General features: G+C 37.7%; 1 protein-coding gene across 2 annotated transcripts in view; it reads right to left on the reverse strand.

The window, feature by feature from the left end:
* The window catches only part of PMS1 (PMS1 homolog 1, mismatch repair system component), a 45360-nt gene extending 20275 nt beyond the window's left edge, over nt 1-25085 (reverse strand). Inside the window, exons 1-7 of one of the 2 annotated variants that reach the window (XM_026852615.1) lie at nt 24259-25085; nt 23013-23166; nt 18569-18751; nt 16355-16457; nt 14547-14710; nt 4794-4910; nt 913-1035 (exon numbers count right to left, since the gene is read on the reverse strand). In XM_026852615.1, the coding sequence (XP_026708416.1) occupies nt 913-1035; nt 4794-4910; nt 14547-14710; nt 16355-16457; nt 18569-18751; nt 23013-23144 (822 nt within the window). In that variant the 5' untranslated portion in view covers nt 23145-23166; nt 24259-25085. Of the gene's footprint in view, nt 1-912; nt 1036-4793; nt 4911-14546; nt 14711-16354; nt 16458-17072; nt 17168-18568; nt 18752-23012; nt 23167-24258 lie in introns of those variants that run through there. The other variant, XM_026852616.1, reaches the window with a different exon arrangement.
* Between the last annotated feature and the right edge of the window lie 371 nt (nt 25086-25456).

Genomic DNA, 25456 nt, shown 5'->3' on the forward strand with positions numbered 1-25456 from the left:
GAAGGGTAATGTATTTGTACTTTATATGACAGTACTCTGAATCTCACCTTGAATCTAGGCTTCTGTGCTCTGGTGAAAAAGTTGTCCCTGTCACAGGATTCAAGCTGAGCTTTGAACTCCCAGAACCAGGCACATCAAATACAGAGTAGAGATGTGCAAGCCTCATTTGGCACTTAATGTACCAAAACAAGTTCAGAGTTTCCACCTACAAAGCTTTACTTGCCAACTGAAAACTATTTCATTGTCTCCACTTTAAAACCTACATGTACACTTTGGCACAAATATGATTTTCTTTTCTGGGGAGGGCAAGGATTAGGATGGCAAGGCTGCTCCAAGTGAGGTGCTGCAAGGTTCAGTAGTGTGAGAAATCCAAGAGTATCAAATTCTGCCTACACAATGCCTAGCTGTAGCCAATGCTGCTGCACTATCACTTTCATTTTTATCCAATGCACACACAAATTTAAAGGGAAAGTATGCGCATTTGCTTGATAAGCCCACAGCAAGAAATGGATAAAATCAAAACTTTATTTTCAGAATAATTCTCTTACAAGAAACTACATAAAGTTCCCTCATGGAAAACTGCACAGGTATATTATTGCAGGCTAATACAAAGAAAGAATAGACTATTCTGGTCTCTCACATATGAGTATCTGAAATTACATTGTTTCTAAACAGTCATAAACAAAACCTCCAGCTCTGCGGATGTAAGTGACTGCAGCAAATGGAATAGAACTGTATAGAGGCACCAGGAACATCAGACTTGTGACGAGCTTTCTGTTGTAAATGCCACCTAGTATCTTCACCTGTAATACTCTATAGTTATTTTATGTGGGGAAAAAGGTTGTAGACTGCGCAGGTATCTCTGTTCTCAAAGAGGTCACATTTCTTGAACAAAAAGCTAGAGAATGTTACCTTCAGTATTTCCTTCTGATGAACTGGACGATTATTTACAAAAACGAAACTCCTTTCTGAACTTGAAAGGCTTGTCAAAGAACTGTCTGACTCAGCTTTCGGGAGAAATCCAGAAAGATTTATCTGTAATGATAAACAAATCCAGTACAAAAGTCTTTAAAAGAGAACCTCAAAAAGGTTTTTTAGAAATTGTACAGGAGTCCAAGTCATTCAAATGCATGCACTGCTTCTTTAAAGTTATGATACAAAAAGTAAAAGCATTTAAAGAAAAAAAAAAAAGAGATTGAGAAGGATGGGTTTGCATCTATTTTCCTTGATCAGTTTATTGAGAAATTTCCCATTTGGGGTGCCAGTTGCACCAGGCTGCTGTCTGTAGCTGAGGGCTGTGGAGAACTCCAGGCAGCTTTATGCTTGTTGACTGTAGGGCTGTGAACTTAGCCCCTTTACAAGCTAAAGGCACACACTGCTGCCCAACCTGGAAAAGGTAGTAGTGCTTTCTCTATGGGGAAAGCCCAAAACAATCCCTCCCTTTCTACATGCAGGGTACCTTAAATAGCCTGTCATAGGGCATGTATTCAGGGCACCTAAATTTACCTACACCACCTGTATCCAAATCATGTGACACTCAGGAGTGCTGAGCACCCGCGAATCACAGACTGCATCAGAACCTGTGAGCACACAGCACTGCCAAGGAGCCTCTGAAAATCACACGATTCAAGTACCTAACATTAACACCAAGTTTTAAGATTTTTCTGTTGAAATTCTTTACCTTAGGGTTTTTTTAGGTCAAAATGAGGCCAATGACTTATGCTGCCTGTCCCATCACCTTCCCCCTCTCCCCCACCAAGCAACTTTGAAACTGCTGGATCAATTTCAATTCAATCTGGTGAAGAAACAGAAATCCCAAAGATATTATATTTCCACCATTTCTCTGATAACTGACAGCTGTTTGGAGAGGAGCCTCAAGATAATGACCTTACTGAGGAAAAGGCAATTGCAGCTTTTCAAAAGCTGGGATCCATTAGCATGTAAGAACTGATGTGCCAACCAGCCCATGAAGTGCCCCACACATCGCCCCACTGCCACGTGCCCAAACTAACAGAGGAAGGAACACTTGGAGCATCGTGAGGATGGAGATTTTGGAGATATGGGCAAGTCTGGAGAATGTTCTGGTAGCAGGGTGGATCACTGAACACAGAAATGAGACCTTGTTAGCTTTGCTTTTGGCAGAACCACTTGTATTCACTAAAATCCAAATTATCATGCATTTGAAACGGAATTTAAAATCCCTGGGATTTGGCCTATCCTTCTCATTCATCTACGTCACTCCAGTTATCTGCTCATGTGCTCCCTTATTCCCTCTTGACCTTGTAATAAGCATTCTGTGCTAAAGCTGGAGTGTTCTGGTCAGCAGCGTCACACATAACCAAACACCACTGGTCAAGTTAAAGAGGTGTCAAATATCTGTTGGATGATTATCAGAAAACAACATGCAGCGCTTCTAGATTTTATTCTGCAACTTTAGCACATCCTCCCTGAATGTCCCTCCTCTGTGTTTCAAGCTCCTTTTAGAATTCCCAAATATTTGTGCAAGTCTTTCATTTCAAACAATGCTTTTAAATACAGACAACATTAAAGAAAACTGAAAGTCTCTAAACTCATTTAAGAAGTAGTCAGATTTAGGAATGGCTGACTGCTATTACTATTTAAAGACACACAGAATATCAGTATGCTCATTAAAAGTCAGCCACAATTTCTAAAACTAGCCTTAATTATTAGAATTTTCATATATGAAAGTATATGAAGCATAAAGACAAAATTACAGACTGGAAAATATTACAGAATTTTTGCTTTTAAATTAGATCAGCTGTTTTCAAAATAAATACTTTAATAAAAATCAACTTCTATATGTATTAAAATATATCTGTGTTGAGTGAACAACAGAATGTCTGTCTTAAGCACTTAACTTTTTCCCTGTGTCACAGGTATCTGTTAACCTCCACAAGAAAAGAAAAGCCTAGGAAAATTTCCTTTGTTAAAGCTTTCAGCCAAAATAGATCCACCCATCTACAAGACTGGGGATGTAAAAAGCATAGTTGCTCTTTTGTACATGTAAAAAGTTGTGTCAATTCTTTATTTTCTGTTTTCTTTTTATTTTACAAGTAGTATCTGAGTTTGCATGCTTTGGAGTCAGCTTCAAATGTGTTCTTTCATTCAGTGCTCACAAGGATATGTTTTGAAGAAAGCCAGTCTTTAAAACTCTTGGATCACTTGTTACAGAAGTATTATCTCCACAATTAGTAAGATACAGCTTATAGAAAATTGTTTATAGCAAGATTGGTTTTGTTTTCAGAGTAGACTTTTCAGCAAAGGAGTATGAAGCTATGTGATGAACAAGTAGGAAAGAAGAATAATTAAAGAGCTGCTCTCTGGTCTCTGTACTTGAATGAAGCATGGACCTAATGAAACACAAAAAAGTAGCATATGCTTTGTCATTAGATACCTATCCCAATACCTGCACACTAAGGATCAAGAAAGGGTTACACAGGCAACCTTAATTCCATCATTTCATAGTGTTTGTCTGCTTAATTTAAAAATGTCCATGCTTTCTGAACGCAGATTTGTGTAAGCAATAAGCAAGGATCACTTACACACCTATAAATGATGCACGTGGTATTTTACACACTATTTAGAGACAGAGAGAGAGATGGAATGTTCCCCAACTTCTATTCAAGGAATATGGATGCCTCATGATATAGCAGAGAGGTAATGTGAGAACCTGAGTGCCTCCCCTTCAAGATAGTCCCTTCTAAATACCCCCATGTGTCCCCTTTGGAGCCCCCTGCATTTGCCCTGTGGGGCACATCCAACATGCATTCAGGTGAGAATGATTCTGGATGTTCTGTTCAGCAACAAAAACTTTGTAAACTACAAGAAGCAACTCTGCTTTCTTTCCCCTCATTTCCCTGCACATCTGTACTACAGGCACCTTGACAAACTCAAGATTTAAGTCTGAATAATGCTATTAAACTTTATTAAAGTCTGAATATCCATATATGTACTAAAGTCTGAATAATGCTATTAAACACAACTTATCATGCTGAATGCAGCATGATAAGTTGTGTCTAATAGCCACTGTGACTTTACAGATGGTGATTCATCTCATCTATGTGACTGGCCAAGATTTATTACAAGATACAGGAAAATGCAACTTTGAAGGATCAGAAGTAGCAAGTCTCCCCTTCATAAGAATGTCTCCAACAAAAATGGAAGCATAGTAAACAATTTTTTGAAAATACTAGACAGGAGAATATCATGGGGAACTCCCTCAATTTCAAGAAGGGTAAAGCAAGCCTGGTAAAGTACACTGAGATTTTTGAAAACTAACTAGTGTTTCCTTGAAATATATGTTCAGTGGAAATTTTGCATAACTTGCCTTCTAACCAAGTGTTTCTTTTGCTGCTCAGGTGCCCCTCACTGAAATCGAGGGGATATTCTTCAGAGTGTAAGGCTAAGAGGCCATGAGGATGAGAACGATATAAATGCTTACATATTAATCAAAGCACAACCTGCCTGTGAGCCAGGAATCCCAACTTAGACAGCTCTGAGCAATCAGCAATTCTGCATTTGTCATCACAACTGTTTTTACTGCCATTTGATCAGTGCCACATGAGTACTGACTAGATAATTCTTGGAGTGGACTTTCAATCACCTAACCAATTAATTTTGCAGAGAGGACAGTAATAGAATCAAATGCATTAATTGGATGTCAATCTGGAGATAGTATTTCATTTTCAAATTCTCCTTCTTTTTGAATATTGTTTTAGCTCTCTTCATTGACAGGCTTTAAGTGGATTTGGGAGAAGGAAGTTTAAACTCACCTCAGGATCTTCACAGCAGTGTTGAAAAGGTACCATACTGCCCATAACGGCTGTTCCCAGAACTGACATACAGGCCATTTTGTGATCTGACACCCTCATCTTCTGCCAAATAACTGCCTGAAACAAATGGCACAGAGTCAAATTTTTGACATTATATTTGTTGAACTCAAGTCATGTCTATGAACATGCATATGCAACTGCACACATACTGTATATGTAACATTCTGTACTTTGACCCTCTTACATTCACAACTTTCAGTGTTAACACACACGATATGGTACTTTTTGGCATGTCTTCTCATATTGTATTACTTATTTAGACTCGTAGCGATTGGAAAATTAAGCAACGCTTGTATTTATGGATGTTACACGGCTAATCTGGACTTCTACACCTGAAGCAATTGTTAAAAACAAATCAACAAAAATAATACTTCTTCTTTTAGATATATAGCAGTAGGCTTTGTGGTTTTACCAAGCAAATAAATTGAAGGTTTATGACACGTCTCTAGCATGGTGGTCAACATCTGAAGGCAGGCACTGCAACACTTTTGGTACTTATACTGAAGAGCCAGGCTATTTTGCTAGAAATCAAGCTATTAGATGTCCATTCATAGCTCTTAACTCGATACTCCAGGTCTATGACAAGCCTGCTATTTAGAAAGGAAAGAAGTTCTAAGGAAGTATAAGGAAAGCAGCTGCTTGTCTAATGAAAACTTTCTAAAAGTTAGAAGGATATTAGCTACATATCTTCCAGTATTATTGCAAAGATTTAATAAATACAGCAAGGCAATACGAACTGCAACTTGGATCAGAAGTTAACCTGTCAAGTCCACTTGCATAAACAGAAAGTATCAGCTACTCTGGGAGGTGAAACTTTGTCTCTCACTAATGAGAAGTCCTACACTAAACAGACACAAATTTGAATCTGGTGACTTTTATTTCTGCATATCAAGAAAAATATTTTGCTTAGTTGGCTTTCTGCTTCTAGGCAACTGAGACTGCTAGACTCAGATCCACTTTATATCTATTTCTGTCACTGTTGGCTGACTGAGTGTATTTCAGTGTGCAACATTCAAACACAAAAGAAAAAAAATGCAGCAAGTTGCATTTTAAATCTGATGTTACACTGCTGTTAAAAAATGCTGTTTTAAATAGGTGCTAGGTGTCGAGTAAATTCAAAATGAGTTCACAGTATTCTGGTACAGGACATTATGTGAAAGCATGGTAAGTGAACAAAGAATACGCATGCACCCATCTCAAGAAATGCAATACATAGCCTTAAAATTCCACCTGTCCAGTGGAATATTTGCTGTCCTTGAGGGGTGAATTCCACAGAAGAACACGGTGCTCCTGTAAAATGATATTCCTTTCCTACAGGACAGGTGGAATTGTAAAGCTTTGAGACTCTTGAGCCTAAAACTATTCCCCAAATCTTTAATTTTGCATTTCCAAATGCATTTCTATACATTTGCAATGCATGCTCTGCAGCATTTGTGAAGTTGGGGCTTTTTAGTCCTGGCTGAATCTAGACACCAGCCTGACTGCCCTAGTCTTGTACCACCTAGACATCAGCCTGACAGCCCTTTTGTACATGCTGGATAACAGCTCAGCCATCCTACAGCCAGAGTAAATCCCTCAAACATAAAGGGCAATTTACATTGGGGAGGACAGTAAATATAAAAAGGGGAGAAGAAGAAACAAGCAAGCAGAGCCATGGACTGGGTGTCCACAGCTCTGGCAGGAAGAGTGCCCACTGTCCTTTGGCAGCAGGCAGAGGCAAAGGATAGCTCGGGGCTGCCCAAAGCATGCAGCCTCTCAGCCTCTCTCCTCTACACCTGCTGTAAATCTCCTCAAAGACATTTCAGAGTGATGAAAGAATTTGTCCTCTTCTTTAGAGCTCCTCTTATAAAACATATCCTGTACTGCTTCTATTTTAAAATTGATTACTTAAAATGGAAACACAAAATGCCAAGCAATTTTTTTCTTTACTGGATATATTTTAAATTAAATGCATGTGACCAAACGGAGAAAGACACTTGTTACATGACTAACGTAAACATCATGCTGTTTATTTTAGGTTATACTAGTGTGATGCCGCAGGTACAGATATAAATCTTAGCTGCTGATTAATGCAAGGTTATTACACTTCTTGACCTGCTGAATAGCTGATACTCAGGACTGTGAAAGATCACTTCAGTAAGGTGGTTTTAAGAAAGCTGTGGAAAATGACAACTTATTAAATGCAAACTTAATAAAAGTAGATATTTTTAATAAGTTCAGGAGTATTTTTTAACTAGTTATATATTTATCAAATATTAATACTCATAACTAAAGACAGAAGTTTAGGGGTAGGTTAAATTAAAACCTACATACTAGAGGTCAGGCCACTCTTAAATCTGTATACTATATAAACACAGAATGGATTGTATGTTCATTTTGAGCCTTAACTGCACATTATGAAGTAACATTGGAATAGCTGATAATCTAAAGAAAATTATTTTTCTAGACTCTCCAGATGTATCAACAGGTATTAAAAAGTCCACAAAGAAACAATGCCTGTTCCATTTAATTTATTTTAGAAAATGCCTGTTTCGATGAGGTTCCCGCAATACTCTATTTTTTTAACCTTGCTTATACCCTTTAGTTTAGCTAAAAATACACACCCACACACACCCCCCATATTTTTTTTCTAGGTCATATAAAGCGGGTGTCCAGGATGAGCCAAGGAAGAATCTGACTCTAGTCAGTATGATGACACTGCAGAAACAGCCTACTCAAAGATATATTATTACATATGGCCCATCTTAGGTTTTGCTAGAGCTAGTCAAATATATTTCACCTCCCTCCTTGTTTCATTGAAGGGGACTACATGATCTAGATCTTACAAAATGTCATAAAGTATATAAAATGTACTGCACGTATATGGAAGGTAAGTATGTGTATGTATGTCTGTATGTATTTCTCCACCCCCATACAGCCCTAGGACATATGCATACACATACTTTTGTGGAGGATGACAACCAACAACGTATATGCACACATGGAGCAGGCATCTCTTATTTCAGGATGCATGCACATAGCCCAGAAGGATTCCTTTAAAAAATGCGTAAAGAGTGGAGAAAGAATACGCAACCTCTTCCCACTGAGTCCCTGGTATATGGCACCAAGGAGAATAAGAGCTGCTCATTATTTGTCTCTTCAAAGACACCATGGAATGACAGAGAAAAAACACAGTCACTCCTCATCCCTAACTATCCTTCATAGTTCAGAACTTAGCAGCCACAATGATTTGCAATCAGAGACAAAAGAAAAATGTTAATTAGAGCTGGGGACTGGATGCTGTTGCTGACTTTGGTTGTTTCAGTGCAATAAGCTAAACAGATTCATATTGTTTATCTTATTACTACATAATGGCAGTAACTTAATAGAGTGGACTTTTACTACCCAGAAACCATCTATTTTCTTAATTTGTTTTGTGATAATCACGTTCTTTATTCTGTAATAAAGTCTGAGGGTGTAAAAGTCATCTGAGATCTCACTGCAGATAGTTAACTCTTCAGGTCAGTATGTTACTGAGCTTTCCTTAAAATCTAATAGTTTATTAGGCTCCAACATAACTGAAAACATTGCTGCTGACCTGTTAAGAATATAGAAACAGGAACAAAGCCAGGCAGCAATATCCAAAGTTTGAACTGAGCCCAAGGGCAACAAAAAGACATCACCTTGTACTACGTACATAATCTCTTTTGCTTATGATGCACAGACAGTTAGCTGCAAGGGCTGGCACATTTTCTGCAGTGGAAGAAAGTCTGTCAGCTAAGATCAAGAAGAAATCAAGATAAAGTCATAACCACATTCTTAAAAAAAACAGCCTTGAAAGTGTTCATGTTGTTTATCAGCTCCATGCCATAACTGGTGTCTTGTTTTAAAACCAATGGGAAGTTATCTTACTGAAAGAGAGCTCTTGCAGAATCTTCCCCTGAAAACAGAAGTCACAGCCATTTTTCAATTTAGCTTAAAGAAAAATAACACAACTCTCTACATACTCATAATTATTTCTCCCATACATTTTATACTTGCTCCTGAGGAATCAGTTGTCCACCCATTTCATAAGTGATGGTGGGACAACTACCAGCAGAGGTATGCAATAAGGAAACTTAAGGCACAGTTTCTCCCCTCATCAGATGCAGCTGACATACCTGTCTATCCCATGGGCATCAGACATGACAGCTATCAAAGGGATTTGTTGAAAGACAGTAATGTATCACAGCCACTGTTCATCCTACTAATTCCAACGTGTTTCTTGCTCAGATTTCCCTTTTGTGATACAAGAGCACCCACTCAATGAAAAGGCTTTCCTGAGCATCATGCAGGGGAAAAATACTTGGATTTGGGAGCTGTCAGTTAAGTTAGAAGAGGAGCTAACAGATATTACGAGGAGCCAAGGACCTGCATCTGGTAACACGTGTCTCCAGAGCCTTTCAAAAATTACGAAGACTATAGAGAGTTTTAAGTTTTTTGGCTGCTTTAACCACACATGTTCAGCTGTGGGTGTTTAGAGAAACTCTACTTTCACAGCAGAAGAAATAAAATAAAAGTTCCCAAACAATTAAACTACTATCAAAAACCACACTCTCTAATCCTAAACTGTCATTTAGAGGATGTACATCAACACAGTGAATTCCATTTAAATAAACAGAGGTTTAAAGTCTTTTGTAAAAGAGTAGTTAACAAAAATAACATGCCTAACTTTCACAAAGTACATTGGTAAGGAAGAGGGAAAATCCCAGGCAGCTTTGGAAATATCCTTTTTCTGCTAACCTCTAAGAATACAAAGTAAGCGCGAAAGCCTTGCAAGAGCTAAAGGCACATCTCAGATTCTGCAATACACACTGCATATGTGAAACAGTAATTGTTTTGAGATTTCAGACATATACTGTGCTGTCATTTGAAAAAAGTGATGGATGAGAAACTGGAAACCTCAAGGAATTAGTAATAGGATATAAAGCATTTCACCTCTAGGTCACCAGTTCAAATTCAACCAGGTTGGTAGTGACCAAAAGTAGTTACCATCTGGCAGCTGTTCTCTGGCTGATGTAAATTGAGTGGAGGGTCTCAGTGCATTTCCTAGTGGACAGGTGTCCTCAGCACAAAAAACACCATAATTAACTCTCTGTTTGGCTTTCTCAGCAAAGCCACTGAACAACGAATGGAAGTAAAGACTGAGCTATATTCCAGGTCAGCATGAAAGCATGTTGGCTGCAGAGCACTGCAGATTCTTAATCATAATTCCTCTTTATATTTTAAGACACGCAGATTAGGGAGGGACTTAATTTATCATCATTACATTAAATGGAGTAGCCTTTCCAACTCAAGAAAAATCTTATGTGCTGCTGTTTCTGCTCAATGCAGATTTCTTTTCAACATGCAGCTACAGTAGAATTTGGAAGCACAATAAAAGAAAGCAAAATAAAATACTATTATTAAAATTAATGGGATTATATACCCTAAACACTTACCTCTATCTCAAAAAAAACATACTTATTACAGAGGACTCAGACACAGAAAACAAACTGGGTTTGGACTATTGGATATAAACTGTAGGTTGAGATTATCCAATTTTGGAAATAAGAGGAGAATTACTGTAAAAAAAAAAAAAAAAAAAAAAAAAAAAAAAAATGATGGCTTCCTTTAGATCAACATGAACCACAACCACAAAGGGGGTTTTGGGGAAAGAATAGCACCCACAGTTATAATAGCTTTAAAGTGGACCTCTTGCATCCAGAATTTCTGACCCATGACTCTCTTAAGAAACAAAAAAGACAAAGCTGCAGGCAGAACTGTGTGTGACCAAGGCTTCAAAATATTATGCACAAAAAAAACACTGGAAAAAAATATTCCCCTATACAGATTTTTTTCTCAACAGGAACTGGAACATGTATTGAGTCTACTTATGGCCCACCCATGCTTTGCACAAGACATGGGACCAGTTGTGTATGGTATGACCTGCTGATAGGCATCACCTAAACCACTTGTTGCCATAATTTGTTTAGCTCTATTATATCTGAAATTGTTAAAACAGGTATAGTTGTTTGGTATCTGCTCTCATTTTGGTGTTTCTGGAAGAAAGGCAACTAGAACAGAATTGAAGTATACTGTATCATCAGCCTTTCAACACAAAAAGGCGCTTCTTGAACGTCAGTGGCTTGTAAGACCGAGTCAAGGGCTACTGGTGTTAAACAGTGAAGAAAGTGAAAACTGTTGTTCCAGAAAAGAGCCCTATACCACCTCAGGAAAAATACAGCCAGAGCTCATAGGTGGCTGGAACATGGCATTTCAGGCTGAAGAGTTTGACGCGGTTTAAGCGGTAGCTGACTTTGGAATGTTCTGAGCACGCCTTCAGATAATGTTAACTTTAAATATACTTGCTGAATACTCATGTAAATTATTTCCATTTGGCTGTCTCATTATTCAATATGCTTTCAAGGAACATGGTGATGAAAGAAGAAAAATACCTCTTTCTAACATAACCATACTGGCAAGAGGATCAACATTATCAGTATTCAAAGAATGTCTTGGCAGGATAAACCTTCATAAAAAGAAGGAGCACTAGCTAATCCAAGTTGTCAAAATAGCAATAGTACTTCAAGGCTTGATCTGCAAAGTGATTCATTATTTATTGCTAATGCAAACAAAACATTCTAAGCAGAAAGCGCAATTAAGTATTTCCTATTTACAATAAACAAACTCTAGGATGACTGATAAAAGGATATCTATTTTCTTACTTACTAAAAAACAACCTAAAGGTAGGAAGACCATTGTGGTTCTTCACAGAAATCAGATGCTTAATGGTAATATTTTACAAACTAACACAGTTAAGAAATGTGGCAAAACAACAGGAAAAATTTCTGAAAATTTCATTCAGAAACAGAAGACATAGACCTTTAAAAAACAAACAGTGGAAAGAGAAAGAGAGCATGCAATGTAGTGTGCATCCTAAAAACATATATATATATTCAACAGCTCAGTAAGAGGCCTGACTTGCCAAAATAAGTTTGTGCTAAATCAATTAGGCAACCATTTTCAGATGCCTACACTCAGACACTTCTAAGAACATTTCAGCCTCCTTATATTTTTCCTCAGTAAAGCTAGGGCTATGCTTTCTTCCATTCTTCTTTAATTACTTATAAAATACAGGACTTTAAAGACTGTTTTTGTGGGGGGTTTATTTGTGGTTTCTTTTTAATGTATTGGTTTTGTCATCTATTTTTAAGATTTCTTTGAAAACTTTCATTTACACTTCTTTCACTTACCACCCTTTACATTCTTTTGACCCATCTTTCCTTGTCCTCTTCTGTAATACCTCATCTCTGTTACCTTCTTGCTCTTTTAAGCCTTGGAACCTGATCTTACTCCTGACGTGTATCTTCTTCCATTGCAACAGAAAGTATTGGCTCAGCCTCAAGAATTTGGGATTCTAGGAACTCCTCTGAATAATTGCACATACAATTTTTTAAAACTAATATATAATGAGTTACATGAAAAACAAAGCCATTCTAAGAAGTTGAATCTCCTAGTACATTTCAAATAGAAATAACCAGCACAAAAAAAAAAAAAAAAAAAAAAAAAAAAAAAAACTGATATACTGTAGAATCACTATTGGAAAAAAACATTCTGATCTGAATCAGTAATTTTAATGACAATAATACTTAGCATACAAAGTAAAAAGAGCTAATGAATATTCACGTTCTGTGATATTATGGTGAAACAGAAGCACACAGACCTGCTGAAAGTTGTTATGCATTGGAATTTCAGAATTTCAAATTTCCTAAAAGGTATGATGCAGTAGGCAATTTATTTTTCAAGGAATGACAACAGCAGTAGAAACACAGGTATCTGCATTCAAAGTTTTTTAACATTTTCAGACTATTTCAAACCATTTACACATGCACAAAGACAGACTATACCTTCTGCATGATTTCTTAAGACTTTAAGTCTCCCTGCTCAGCAACAGCTACTGAGCGACCTCTCGTGTTGAAACATTGGAGCAGCTTTCTTTTTTTCTAAATAAGTTAAATGAACATAAGGTTGGCAGTGCATAAGATCCTCAAAAATCAGCACCATCTCTGTCGTTATGATGAATAATTCTGCCCTGTAGATAGCATTTGTACTGATTATTTTACCTATTCAAATTGTGTATTGAAGACTCTACCTCTGAAGCTAATACGATGGTTAGTCAAAATCAACATGCAATAGTTACTTATCCCACTGCTCTCCACACCATTTTTTCAGTAAGTATTGTGAAAAAGACATGTGATCAACTTCTGGCACATTACTGCCATTGTATTAAAACAAGCAGACAAAAAAGAAAACCAAGATATGTTATAGTCTATTCAAAGGGGATGAAATCAAAATATTATTAAAAAATATATTTTGCAACTCAGAGAAAAAAAAACGACCAATAAAAGAAAAAATTAGTTTTATTAACCAAAATTTAAGACCAATACTGTGAACCACTGCTAGATATGTCAAGGAGATTAACACAATCTAAGAAGTTCACACCCCTGGGATCTCTGGTTTCAAACTTTCTGTAGTCCCAATGAAATAAGACTGAGAGTAGCTACACTTTCTCAACTTTGGAATACTAAATTCTGTAGTCACAAGGTTGGCTTTTTTTTTTTTCCCAGGGTATCTACACTTTGATATTTAGACATACATAAATATAATCAGACCATGTTACAAAGTTCCAGAAAAGGATGGGCAATCTCTTTTAATTTCAAGAAAGCACAATGTCATTCATCATTCCCATTGAAAAGGAACTGAAGTGTGACTGCTTGGTTAGTAGAATACCGGATCAAAATTGATCCACGAGCAGGCCAAATAGCAAGATCAACAAACAAAATTATTTTAGAACAGAAAAAGAATTGCTGAAGGATCTGGCCACGAGATGTCACTCTCTACTTTGTGGCAACTTGGAAATTCATTAGCATAGCTTTCCTCTCAGAGGTGTCAAAAGCAGGAGTACAGCCAATAACGTAGCTACGTTAAATTGGGGTCAGGTAAAGAACTGCTCAAGGTATAATTTCTGTAGCTGTGATGTATAATTACTGTTCAGTATGCTGTGAAGTCAAAGTAGCCTGCAAGCAGCCTCTGAACCTGTTCCCTCACAAAACAAAAAACTACTAGCTCAACTAAAACCTGTTATAACATACATTACTCTTCCTTACATCAACATAGTAAATTGTTTTTAATTTTTTAGCCTTTTTAAACAAAACCATCATTATGTATTGAGCTCTAAGGACTAATCATACAGCAAGCTATCTGTATGTGCTATAGTCTGTCCAGATAGCCTAACCAGCCAAGTTTTGATTTTTTTCAGTTGCCTAAGGTTAAACTTGATCAGGCCCCCTGGCCTAGTAAGATCTCACTTCTTTGTTCTGCAGAACACCACCACCATCTTTACTAACCACTAGCATATAAAATCATTCTTATACCACTAGCATGTAAAATAATTTTTACACTTCATATATCTAACCAGGCATCTCCTGAGTCTCCGTTTTAGAAGTTTAGGCTCAAAATCTGTAACCATCATAAATACACATCTACAAAGGGAAGAAAGAAATGGAAGTCCAAAACAAACCTATGCTGAAAGAAAATTTCTAGGAATTAAAAACTTTACATAAGTACTAGATGAACTGCACAAATTCACCAGAAACTGATCCTTAAGATAGCTGATAGAGAACTCAGTATTACCTTATTATGTGTTAAGGTTATCCTCAGGTCTGGTTTTATGATACCATATGTTACCAGTAGATCTTGAACTTTTTTCAGTTCTTCTTTACATTTTCTATTTGTTGAGTAAAACTGCTTTCTTACAGGAAGGTTCTTAAACAGCTTTAGGACTGTTACTGTAGTACCTGTAAGCAGGTGACAAAAAATAAAGTAGAAATTACACTGAAAGCATACCACTGACTGGATGTTGGGAAAACTCCAATTTTACTTGAAGAGACCTGTCTGTATGCTGCTGCATACAAAATAAACCCTAGTAACACTAAATTAGATTGTATTAGCATGAGAAGAAATGTATCCAATCAGTAGTCACCCTCCCCAAAACAGTACCTATAGACCTCAAGAGTCGCAACTCCCCTCCTTTAGGGTTATGATTGCAGCATTAAGCTTTATTTTGTACGCACTGACAATAGCGAGAATCAGCACTGAATAAAGCTGAAGACTCTTTCAGTGCATATTAAGTTAACTCTCATTAGTAAACTGATTAACAGACTAGAATCTAATCAGACATATTTGGATGCAAAGGAACACTGTGCTCCATTAAGGCCCTTCACAAGCATTTGCTTTAAGGTAGTTACCTCAAGAGCCAAATACCTCTCTTTAAGACACAGTACACAGCAAGAGGAGGAATATCCATTTACCAACATAATCACATAAATTCCTAGCCCATAAGGATATTGCAAAGTATTAAATATATGTCACAGAATTCAGTCAATCATTCAACTATTTTGACAAAAGACAAGGCAATGCAACCCACAGGCTTTCCAGTTGTGGAAAATACAACAGTCTAATCTTTAGAGTTCCTGGTTAAAATTAGCTAAAATTAAGAGTTCTCAGCTTCATCTCTTTCTTCAGTTTTTGCTCACTGACTAGCCCTCAGCAGCTTCTTCTGGCTTAATGACTCGTTTGGCTAGTTAGCGCTGAGGAGGGAGCAGGTGAGCAGGCAGCTCCTGTTGGTGTACGGAGCACTGCAGCCAGCTGGAGGACAGCTTGCGGGTACAATATTGACAAGCAGCCGCTGCAGTACAGCTGGGAAAAGCTGAGCTTTATAGAAAAGCTGCAACTGCTTCCTCAGGAGCACACCCTTGTCAGGAGAAATGTGCACACCTCTTCCAGGAATACACATCAGCTTGGGGCATGTATGTCAGGACACAGCATGGTCTTAACCATCCTCGCTGAGCAGAGCATGAAGCACAGCAGATGCTACCCCAAACCTACACCATGTCTGAACCACTAAGGCTGCCTCTGAGGTGAGGGCAACCTTTAATCTTTCACACAAGCACACAGAAGAATTTCTAGTGACACACCCTTCCTGCAGGTTAGAAAGAACAGTGACTTGGCCTGGTCCTGCAGCCATGCTGTTTACAGCAACTCCTTCATATAGCACCAGGGCAACTCTTCCTGCTTTAAGCAAGGATTCTGCTATGTACAGAAACATTATTTTGGTCCTGAACAAATCTTTTGTATACTTATATAGTAAGTCTGTCTGGACCTGGGGCATTGAAATTTTATAGCTTTTATTTCTGCTGTCAGCTTGAGCAAGTGAGTCACACCAGTTTATAATTACTATCTAAAGCAACTTCCAAAGCATATTACTGCTTACAATAACAACAGCACATTCTCAGTTGACAGATATAAGGCAAGAAATGTTTACAGCTGCAAAGATTTCATACTCAGCCTTCAAGTAGAGAACAGGTATTTCAACATCAAATAGAGCCTCAGAGAAATATAAAATACTTCTGTCACAGTGATATCACTCAATGATATCTTACCTTGTCCAAGATGGGAAGGCTTTTTAGAAGTTATATGGCCATGGCTATCCAAAGCATACTGAGTGCTGAAATCATCATCAGCTGTCTTCGTTGTGATCAAAACCTGAAAAGAGTGGTTTAAAAAGAAAATTATGTTAATCAAGGATTTGCAAAGTTCAGAATGAGCTTAGATAAGCTTTGCTACCACTCTCACTGTTGTGTTATTTTAGTCACCACAATTACATGTAATTAGTTTATAAAATCTTTCTTCTATAGGTGTTTCTTACAGTCACAGAAACATTCTGCATTATTACTAATTTTTCCATCCATTTAACTAAAAGCCATGCATTTCTATCACACTAATACACAAAGCATAGCAATCCCCACTACCTAAAAGACCCACCCCCCCACCCCTGTATCTTCTAACCCAAGTTAAATAAAAACTAAATCAATCAATAATTTTGCATTTTCATCCTTCACAAAAGGCAGCATACTACGACAACTTCTTAAATTCATGTGAGATTCCACAAACATAACAAGTACTATCAAACAAACAGTGTATATCTTCCCACACCCAAACATATCTAGCAATCAGTAGTAGCATGTTTTGTAAGCTATTAAGGTAATACATAGATTTGCTTTAGCAAGACCAGTCATAAACCAGAAGTTCAATAAAACTACAGGTCCCTGAGTTCAGGTATCAACATTTTGAATAATTGAACCACTGCACTTTAACCACCTGAAAGATATAAAGATTATCACACATACAGAGCTTCAGGATATTTTGGTTTATTTTAGTGTCTCACATGAATCATTCACAGTTCAGCCATGCCTCTAGAGAGAAAAAAACAGTAATAGATTAATTGTAAATGACAGTATTACAGACCTACTTAAGGGCCAATAGTAAAGTACCTCTTAACTAAAACTTTAGGGGGCAGTTTGGGTAGGCAGAATGCAATTTAATTAACATAATTACTGATCCAAGGATTAAAGTAATACCTAGTAAAGTACTTCATACACTCAGGCCACCTCCCATCTCTTATGAAACGTACCACAGAGCTGATTAAAAGCTCAGAACAGATGGCATCCTGCTTTGACAACTCATTAGAAGGAATCAGTGATTGATGTCTGTCATCATCTGTCAAAACACTTTTGAAAGCATCTTTGGAAATCTCCATCCAAACACACAACCCACTCCTGCTTAGTGCAATGTGAATATAGCCCAAGGCAGCAAGAAGTCAAGCTCTACCATCTCTCCTGACTTCGACAGTTAATGGTTCCAATTTGACACAGGTATTGGTGTCTTCTTGAAGGTTCTAATACTTGGCAGACTTAGAAAGAAGAACTTGAAAGAAAACTTGACAATGGCACAGCATAAATACAGAAAGGCACAGCAAAATGGAACAGATAGATGATGTGCCCTTAACAGCCTGAACAGTTTTCAAATGGTTTTGAACAAACTTACTTACTTTCAGTCAACAAGTTAAATCCTAAATATCAGTACACTGTCAGTCCTCTTAACACAAACACATGGATCAGACTCAGATAGGCCAGGGAGCAGGTTCCTGTTTACTCATATGGACAACACAGCTTGTGCAACTGCAGTCACATACATGTCAAGGAGCAATCTGAAGCCCAGCAAGATCCCATGACTGCCCCCACCTAGAGATCATCAAAGCAGAAATTACTGGAATGGAGGCTATGTGGGCCATCAGTTCCCTGAAAGGATTTCTCCTGGCCACCACCTGCTATTCCTCATTTTGATTTTCGCTAATTCAAGTAGCAAACTCAGCCATACTTTTTGATGTTGTATTTAATGATAATATGAAAGAAGATAAGCCAGTGTTCTAATGAATCATGTATCTGTACATGTATGTGTAAGGAATCATGCATCTATACCCTGATTCGATAGAAAAGGAAACACCAAGCAATATGTCTCTGACTTATTCTGACTGAGGAAAATAAAGAAAGCATTACTGTGACTAGGATGACAGAAAGGCAGGACTGACACTAATAAGAAGGACATACTGCTTCCTAACCGTATGACATGACTTCTGGGGAGGAGGGTGGAAACGCAGCCTACACAAACCAAACTTCAGAAAACATATCTCTGGCAGGCTGCTGGAAAAATTTAAAGTTTTTGCATTGATATTTTAATATAACTTTCACAAACACACACACACAAAAAAAAAATCACAAAACAAAAGACTAGACATATTTATAGCTACTGCTCACCTCTGATATGCAGCAAATAGAACCCAAAGCTTCCCCACGGAAACCATACGTCGTCAACCTTTCGAGGTCCTCAGAAGAGCTTATTTTTGAGGTGTAGTGTTTAATTGCCATAACTGGAACATCAGCAACCTTGATTCCATTGCCATTGTCTCTTACTTCTATTTTGTTAAACCCATAATTCTCCTAAAAAAGAACAAAACATAACAGAGCACTAAAACAGCTGAGTAAATTAAGACACAAGTCTGAAGCAGCTAAGGTTACAGCTTCTAGCCATCGAGATAGAAGTGTGAGTTTTGCTTATTTGGAGAAACTGAGCAACCATTAAATGTCTCTGTTTTATTTAAACAAACTAAAACCCAACTAACATATTAGGAGAGAAGTGGTGGTTTCTCTAATTAAATAACGTAATTCATACCCTGTGGTTAGGAAACAGCACGTTAATATAAATACAGTAAAATTAAAATGGGAATTAAGTACATTTTTTAAAAACTGTGATCAAATTTTCAAAACCTAAGCTCAGAAAGAGATCTATAGCTGGAAGGCTAAAGACTTTTTCATCTCTTTTCAGCTCTCTTATCTATTTGCTATCAGTTTTTTTGAAATCACCCTGCATCCAGTAAAGTCAGAGAGTCCTCACTTACAACGGTCTTCAATTTCAGTCTTGCTTTATGTGATTTCACTACTTCAGTAGTTTTACAGTGTCTATATTGTGTCCCAATATACAGAAGCTGAAATTGTAATGGGGGCAAGGCACAAAGGAGGCCAAAAATAAGAAACCTTGCTTACAAGGTACCATACTTTACATAAAGAAGGTTCCTAGACACTCTTTTAAAAAACAGCTTTCAAGGAAGCAAAGTTCAACCTTTGTGATTTACATATATGCAGTACATATTTTACTGAATTCTAATTTAAATATGTCATTTCAACAAGCACCAAGATCAAGAGGGTAAAACTCTGAAAACCCAGATAATTAGGACAGCTAAAGGAAAGACAGAATTCAGGTTCTACAGCATCTCAAACAGGTGCAGCAACAGAATACTTCCTTCCAGCTACATTATAACCTGCATATGTAAATCGCACCCAAGAGAATCACAAGCCAGGAGGAGAAAGTAATTAGAGCTGCAGGATCACTAACTAAACTTCTTTTACAGAAGCATGCCTGGCCCTTTGAAAAGATTATGATGTAACAAACAGAAAAATGTGCTGTAGTGTGCAATACATCTAGGCGACCTTAAAACTGGTTTTGCTTAGAATATCTCAAAGGAGTGGCTACTACCACTGATGCTGTACTGAGCATGTGATCATTGCTCACGGAAAGCTGATTAAACAGAACTTTGTTGTCAACAGTTACAAAAAAATATAATATATTCTTAGGGTTATTTCTCACAGTAAAACACTAATGCAGTTAAAAACAAAAGGAAGGTATCTAAAGATACTATCTGTATTCACACATAATCTGCATTAGGAAACATCAAAAGCCTCTGAGGTAGACACAGAACTATATATATTTAATTAACTAATACATAATAGAACTGTGGGTATATTTCACTTTCTGTATTAATGAATGGTGCTAAAGCTAAAGTTTTCTCCAGGTGAAAAATAATGCTTTTGCTAATGCTTGAGCCAACCACCTACTGGGAAGCAAAACAGAACCTAAGAAATATACCTCAATGGAACATAAAAAACACATAAAAGATATAAATGGGAAATCTTCTACCCTGCTGCTGTATGCACTAATGAAGGGTTTAAACATTTTACAACAAACTCCTGTTTTCCACTCTAATTTTTACTTCCAGCCCACTTAACTGCTTAGGAAAAGAGAGATTTATCTTCTCTTCAACTTGAATCAAAATGTTACATGAATGATTCTCTATTTCTTTTCTAATATTATTCATTTTTACATGTACACATTTTACTTAAAATATTGCAGTGCTTAAACTTCGTATTCTGTAACAGATTCCACAATGCTACGTGACCTAAATACTTCTGAGGTCATGATCCCATGAGATGTTTAAGCTGCTCTATCAGATCACTGATGTCAACCATATGGTTCAACTCCTCCTTCTTTTACTCATGACTGCACAGTCCCATCTATGTATGTTTCAGCTACAGTTCCGTTACTCATGAGAACGCTAAGGTCAATTCAGCTTATTAAACTGACACAAATAATGCACTTTTCTTGCTGGGTTACTTTTCTTTTACATTAGCAAGATGAATGGATCATCAGAGGCCAAAATGTCTAGAAATGCTCTGCAGATGGATGTGAGACTTCACTCTCCAGGTGATGAGAAGGATCAGGTGTACAGCAGAACCTCACCCTGAGCTAAACTTCCTCTGAGAATGTCCCAAGGATTAAAGCTCCCACTTCATGCATTGGAACAAAAAGGGTGCAGAAATGAGTGTCTGACGTTTACAACAGCCATTTCATATAAGAGTAGCAAACCTGTAGCTAAGATCTGTCCTAGATAGAGAGTGCAAAGACACTCAATAACATCACCTATTGGAGTCTGGTCATCCAAGAAGTTAACAAGCATAAAACACTAGCCAAAGCTTCCCACTACAACTGACCACTGCCACAGTTTCTACCTGAAAGTTCACTCCTGTCTGTCTGTCTCAAAAAAAGCCATTCCTGTCTTTGTTCAAGCAAACTGGGTAACAAGGCTGAATGAAACAGCTAGCCTTCCTAATCCATCTGGAAAGGTTAAAACAATGAAACTGCTGCAAGTTTCAGGTAAAACACATCAAGCTGTAAAATGAAATTTCAAAGATTCCGTTCTCTCTTATGCTTTTGAACTAATCCAGAGTTAATGTGGTCATTGAGCTCTACTATGTGGTCAACCTTAATTAAATTTCATACAATAAAAATAGTAGTTTGATATAAAAATATTCTTATCACAAAAAAATCCCAGGAAAAAAAAATCCACTGTTTTATAATATTATTCTCTACAGTTGTGCAAAGTGCAGGTTTTCTCTTCTCCCTTAGTACTCACAGAAGAACAATCAGCAAATGTTTACTCACTGACAACCTGCGCAAAGCCAGGTTGGTTTGTTTCTTTTAGAAATACAGTGATTTGGATTGGGCTGAACTGACAAAGAATGTAACAGTAGTGCAGATGACTCATGCACTGGGAAGGGTTGAAAATGCTTTTTAATTGATTTGGGACCTCTCACTATGGAAACAGCTGGTTATTGCACTGTGAAACCCATGCTGATTAGAGGGCTTTCTCCTCTGGCTGTCTGCACAGCTCTGTATCAGCACTCCAGTAAAAGAGACGAGGTCTGTTGTAACAATTTTTGAAGGCTCCAAAACCTTCTGTTACTTCTTGCAGTTATTGATCAGCTCACAGGATCTGATTCTGATACCCTTACACCCAGAACTGTGCACACTGTACTTACTTTGGAGTTACTCATGAAGCAAAATACTATGCAGTCTAAATACTGAGAAGATAGAGGTCCTCATAGACCATAGTGAAGATAGAGCATCTTCAGCTCACTTAAGGCAAGTAACAAATCCACATGTTCCTTGGCATCTCCAGGAAACCATACTCAGATGGAAAACACTTAAAACTCATTCAGAAAAGAGAGCAGTGACATGGACAAAGAAACAAACAGAAACTGAATTGCCCTCTTAATCAAGAGCATTTGTCTAGCACTTAATTCAAGAATAGCTTTCACTGTTATATCTGCAGGAAAGGAAACTGGATGCAATTCTGTATGCATCTGTCTATATAGGCTGTAAAAACACACTTTGTTACTAAGTAAGAGATACTGCAACCATGCAGCTGTTGACAAAATACTGCAAAACCAGGAATACTCATAGCAGCAAGAGAAGCTGATCAGTCAGCCATTTTACCCAATTTGGGAAAAAAGTACAAGTTTTATAAGCAGTATTTTATTTTTTTCAGAAATTATCCTTCAGTGATATGCCATCTTTTTTTTTTAGCATCTTATAAAAATAAAATGTTAGAAGTAGCCAGAGCTCACCGTGCTAATCAGGGACCATGTAGTAACATATTACAAAAACATCTAGCATGGCCATCGACCTTTTCCATTGCTTCCATTTTCACCTTCCTGACAATATTTTGTAATGAGCATTAAATACGCTAGTCTAGCAGTGGAACTTAAGTCCAACATCTTTTAAAACAAACTATTAGTCAGAAAAAGTAATCTGTAAAGAAGCAAAAAGTATTAAAGAAGTTGACAGTTTTTCCCCACAATATACTCAGGAGCATAAATATGCCTTACTGTTTGTTTCAGTGGAGCCTGAAACACATTAAACAGTTTTGGAACATTTTTATTTGAGGTTAAAATATATATCTATAAATATTATTAATACTCTTCTACTCCCCCAAACCACAATAGCCTAAAAAATACATTTGCAGTGGAACAACTTTCCTTGCATCTTATTTTATGTCCAACTCTTTGTAAGAGAAAGAAGACTTACCAGTTTAATATCAATATTTGTAGCACTGGCATCCAAGGAATTTTCTATCAACTCCTTCACCACGCTGACAACTGACGTAATCACCTGAGAACTTGAAAGGAGACGAATAGTCTCTGCTGACAGCTGTTTCATAGTGGAATAAGTTTCAGAGAAGCTGCATAGAAAGATAACAGAAAAAGAATGTAAGGCACACTACAAATACACATTTCTAAATAATTGTTCCACAGCAACTTTTAAATGTAAGTCAAACATAACATTACAGCTGAAGAGTAAAATTTTTAATATACAGTAGGATCTGCAGTCAATGGGAGTTCGATTTGCGGAAGAAAGAGAACACAGGTCTAGACTAGAAAACACTAAGTACATTAAACTTCTAATGAAAAACTGTTAAGAATTCAGAGATATACTCAGCAAAGCCGTGTATTATCTCACATTTATATAGTCATCTCCTCTAAATTACTACATGTGGCTGTGGATCTTGCAAATACAACAGAGCAGACAAACCAGACAGTAACACGGAGTGCTAGTCAGAAACATCTTCAGCAAGGATATTTACCCAGCGCCAGGCCTAATTCCAGTATTGATGAAAAAAACCCAGAACTTTTAAATCCTTTATTAATTTTATTTTACTTCTAAAAACTCCTCACATCATTTTCTCCCCCTACATTTAAAATTTCTGAGCTCAGCATTGCTGTGTTGTGTGTATAATTCCCAGTACCTAAAAATTCATGGAAGAAATATGACCTGAAGGTAACTGTTTTGGAGTTGAGAAAGAAGGAGGAAGCACAACAGTGCTGAGGCTAAAGTCATATTCAATGGCAATGTGATCTACTGGCAATAATGAAAACCAAAACAAAATAAACCCAAAAAACTTCTGAATTATAAACCTTGCCCTTCTGATCTGAATTACCGTGCCCTCGGGCAGGTCAGTTTACTTCTGTATCTTCCACTTGAAAATGGAGATGCTTCATATTATAAGCAAATAGAGTTGTTTGGGGTTTTTTATCCCTGAAAATACTTACAAAGGATTGTATGATTCCTGCTGCATTACAGAGACACTACCACAAAGAGATTGTAAGTGGATCTGAAATTTTTTGCATGCCTTACTGCTTCAGTAGGCACAATTAATCAAACTCCAGGAAAAATCTTTGTCGATCCTTGTAGCCTAATATAAAGAACTCAAACACAGTTTTTCAAGCATATTGAGAAGGGGTGAGAAACAGCATTGCTAGACGGTTCTTTGCACCTTAAGAATGGTTCAGACTTGGGCTTCTCTCCACAGCAAGACTCTTTATTGATATGTTACATAATATTATTTGCATTGAAAGGCAAACAATCCTGGCAGTTCTGGCTTCTCCATCGATTCAGCCCAAGTATCTGCTGGAAAACACAGACCGCACACTCAGCACCTGTCCCAAGGGTATGAGCATGTGTGGAGGAACGGAGCAAACCCAGATTTCCTCCTGACACAGTCAGGACACAGCAAGGGACTGCAGCCAACACCCCAGAACACTGCTATCCTGTAGGCTATATTCAGCTGATACCACAATTACAGGACACTTCTCTGCCTCGATATCCTTCTAAAGACTGCCTCTCTTTAAACATAAAAGACAAAGCAAAAACACAGTTAGTTGGGGAGTGAAGAGGAAGCAGCATTAAAACTTTTCTAACAGCTACAAAGCTGTTATTTATATTCCGAAGGGAGTTTGCCTTTCAGGTGTGGTATAAAGATCTGACAAATCAGTTTTCCACCAAACAAACTGGAGGAGCACGGGAAGACGCGTGTTGTTGCCGACAGACCAATATTAATCACGTACACGTGTTCAGAGAGGCAGGTTTCCTCATGCATTCACGCGTTATACAGGGCTCCCGCGTCAAGTGCTTCATCATTTACTAATGACGAGTGCTAGATCGGAGCTGGGTTATCTTTATGAAAAGACACTGACTGAGACAAGGGAGGGTCTTAAAAAAGAAACGTTGCAGATCTCAAAGACAAATTTTCGAGGAGATGTGACTGATGCAGGCGGTGTGGGAGAGGAGGCAGGTACCGGGGTGCCTTCCCCTGTCCTGGACCCGACCACCCCGCGCAGGGCTGCCCCACTACCACTCTACCGCTGTAGCTCTTCGCTGACTGAATATATTATAATCCGCACTCAGGAAGAAGCCACAGTGTTTTCTGTGTCTGAGCACCATCACTGCTGCAATCCTTTCACCTCTCTCAATGAAGTCAGTCACCCCAGCAGCGGGGGTCTCCTACAGCGGTGCTACTGCGCGCCACCGGGAAAAGCGCCCGCCAACGAAACTCCTTAAACTTCATGGCTGCAGCCTCACAGATTTCTGGAACAGCACCCAAACCCCCCTTCAACCTTTCTTCGGAGTCCGCCACAACACGTACTCAGGTTATTCTTCAGTTTATGAGAGGGGAAAAAAAAAAAAAAAAAAAA

Source organism: Athene cunicularia (genome assembly GCF_003259725.1).
Source record: "Athene cunicularia isolate RWA chromosome 7 unlocalized genomic scaffold, athCun1 chr7_part1, whole genome shotgun sequence".
Taxonomy (NCBI): Eukaryota; Metazoa; Chordata; class Aves; order Strigiformes; family Strigidae; genus Athene; species Athene cunicularia.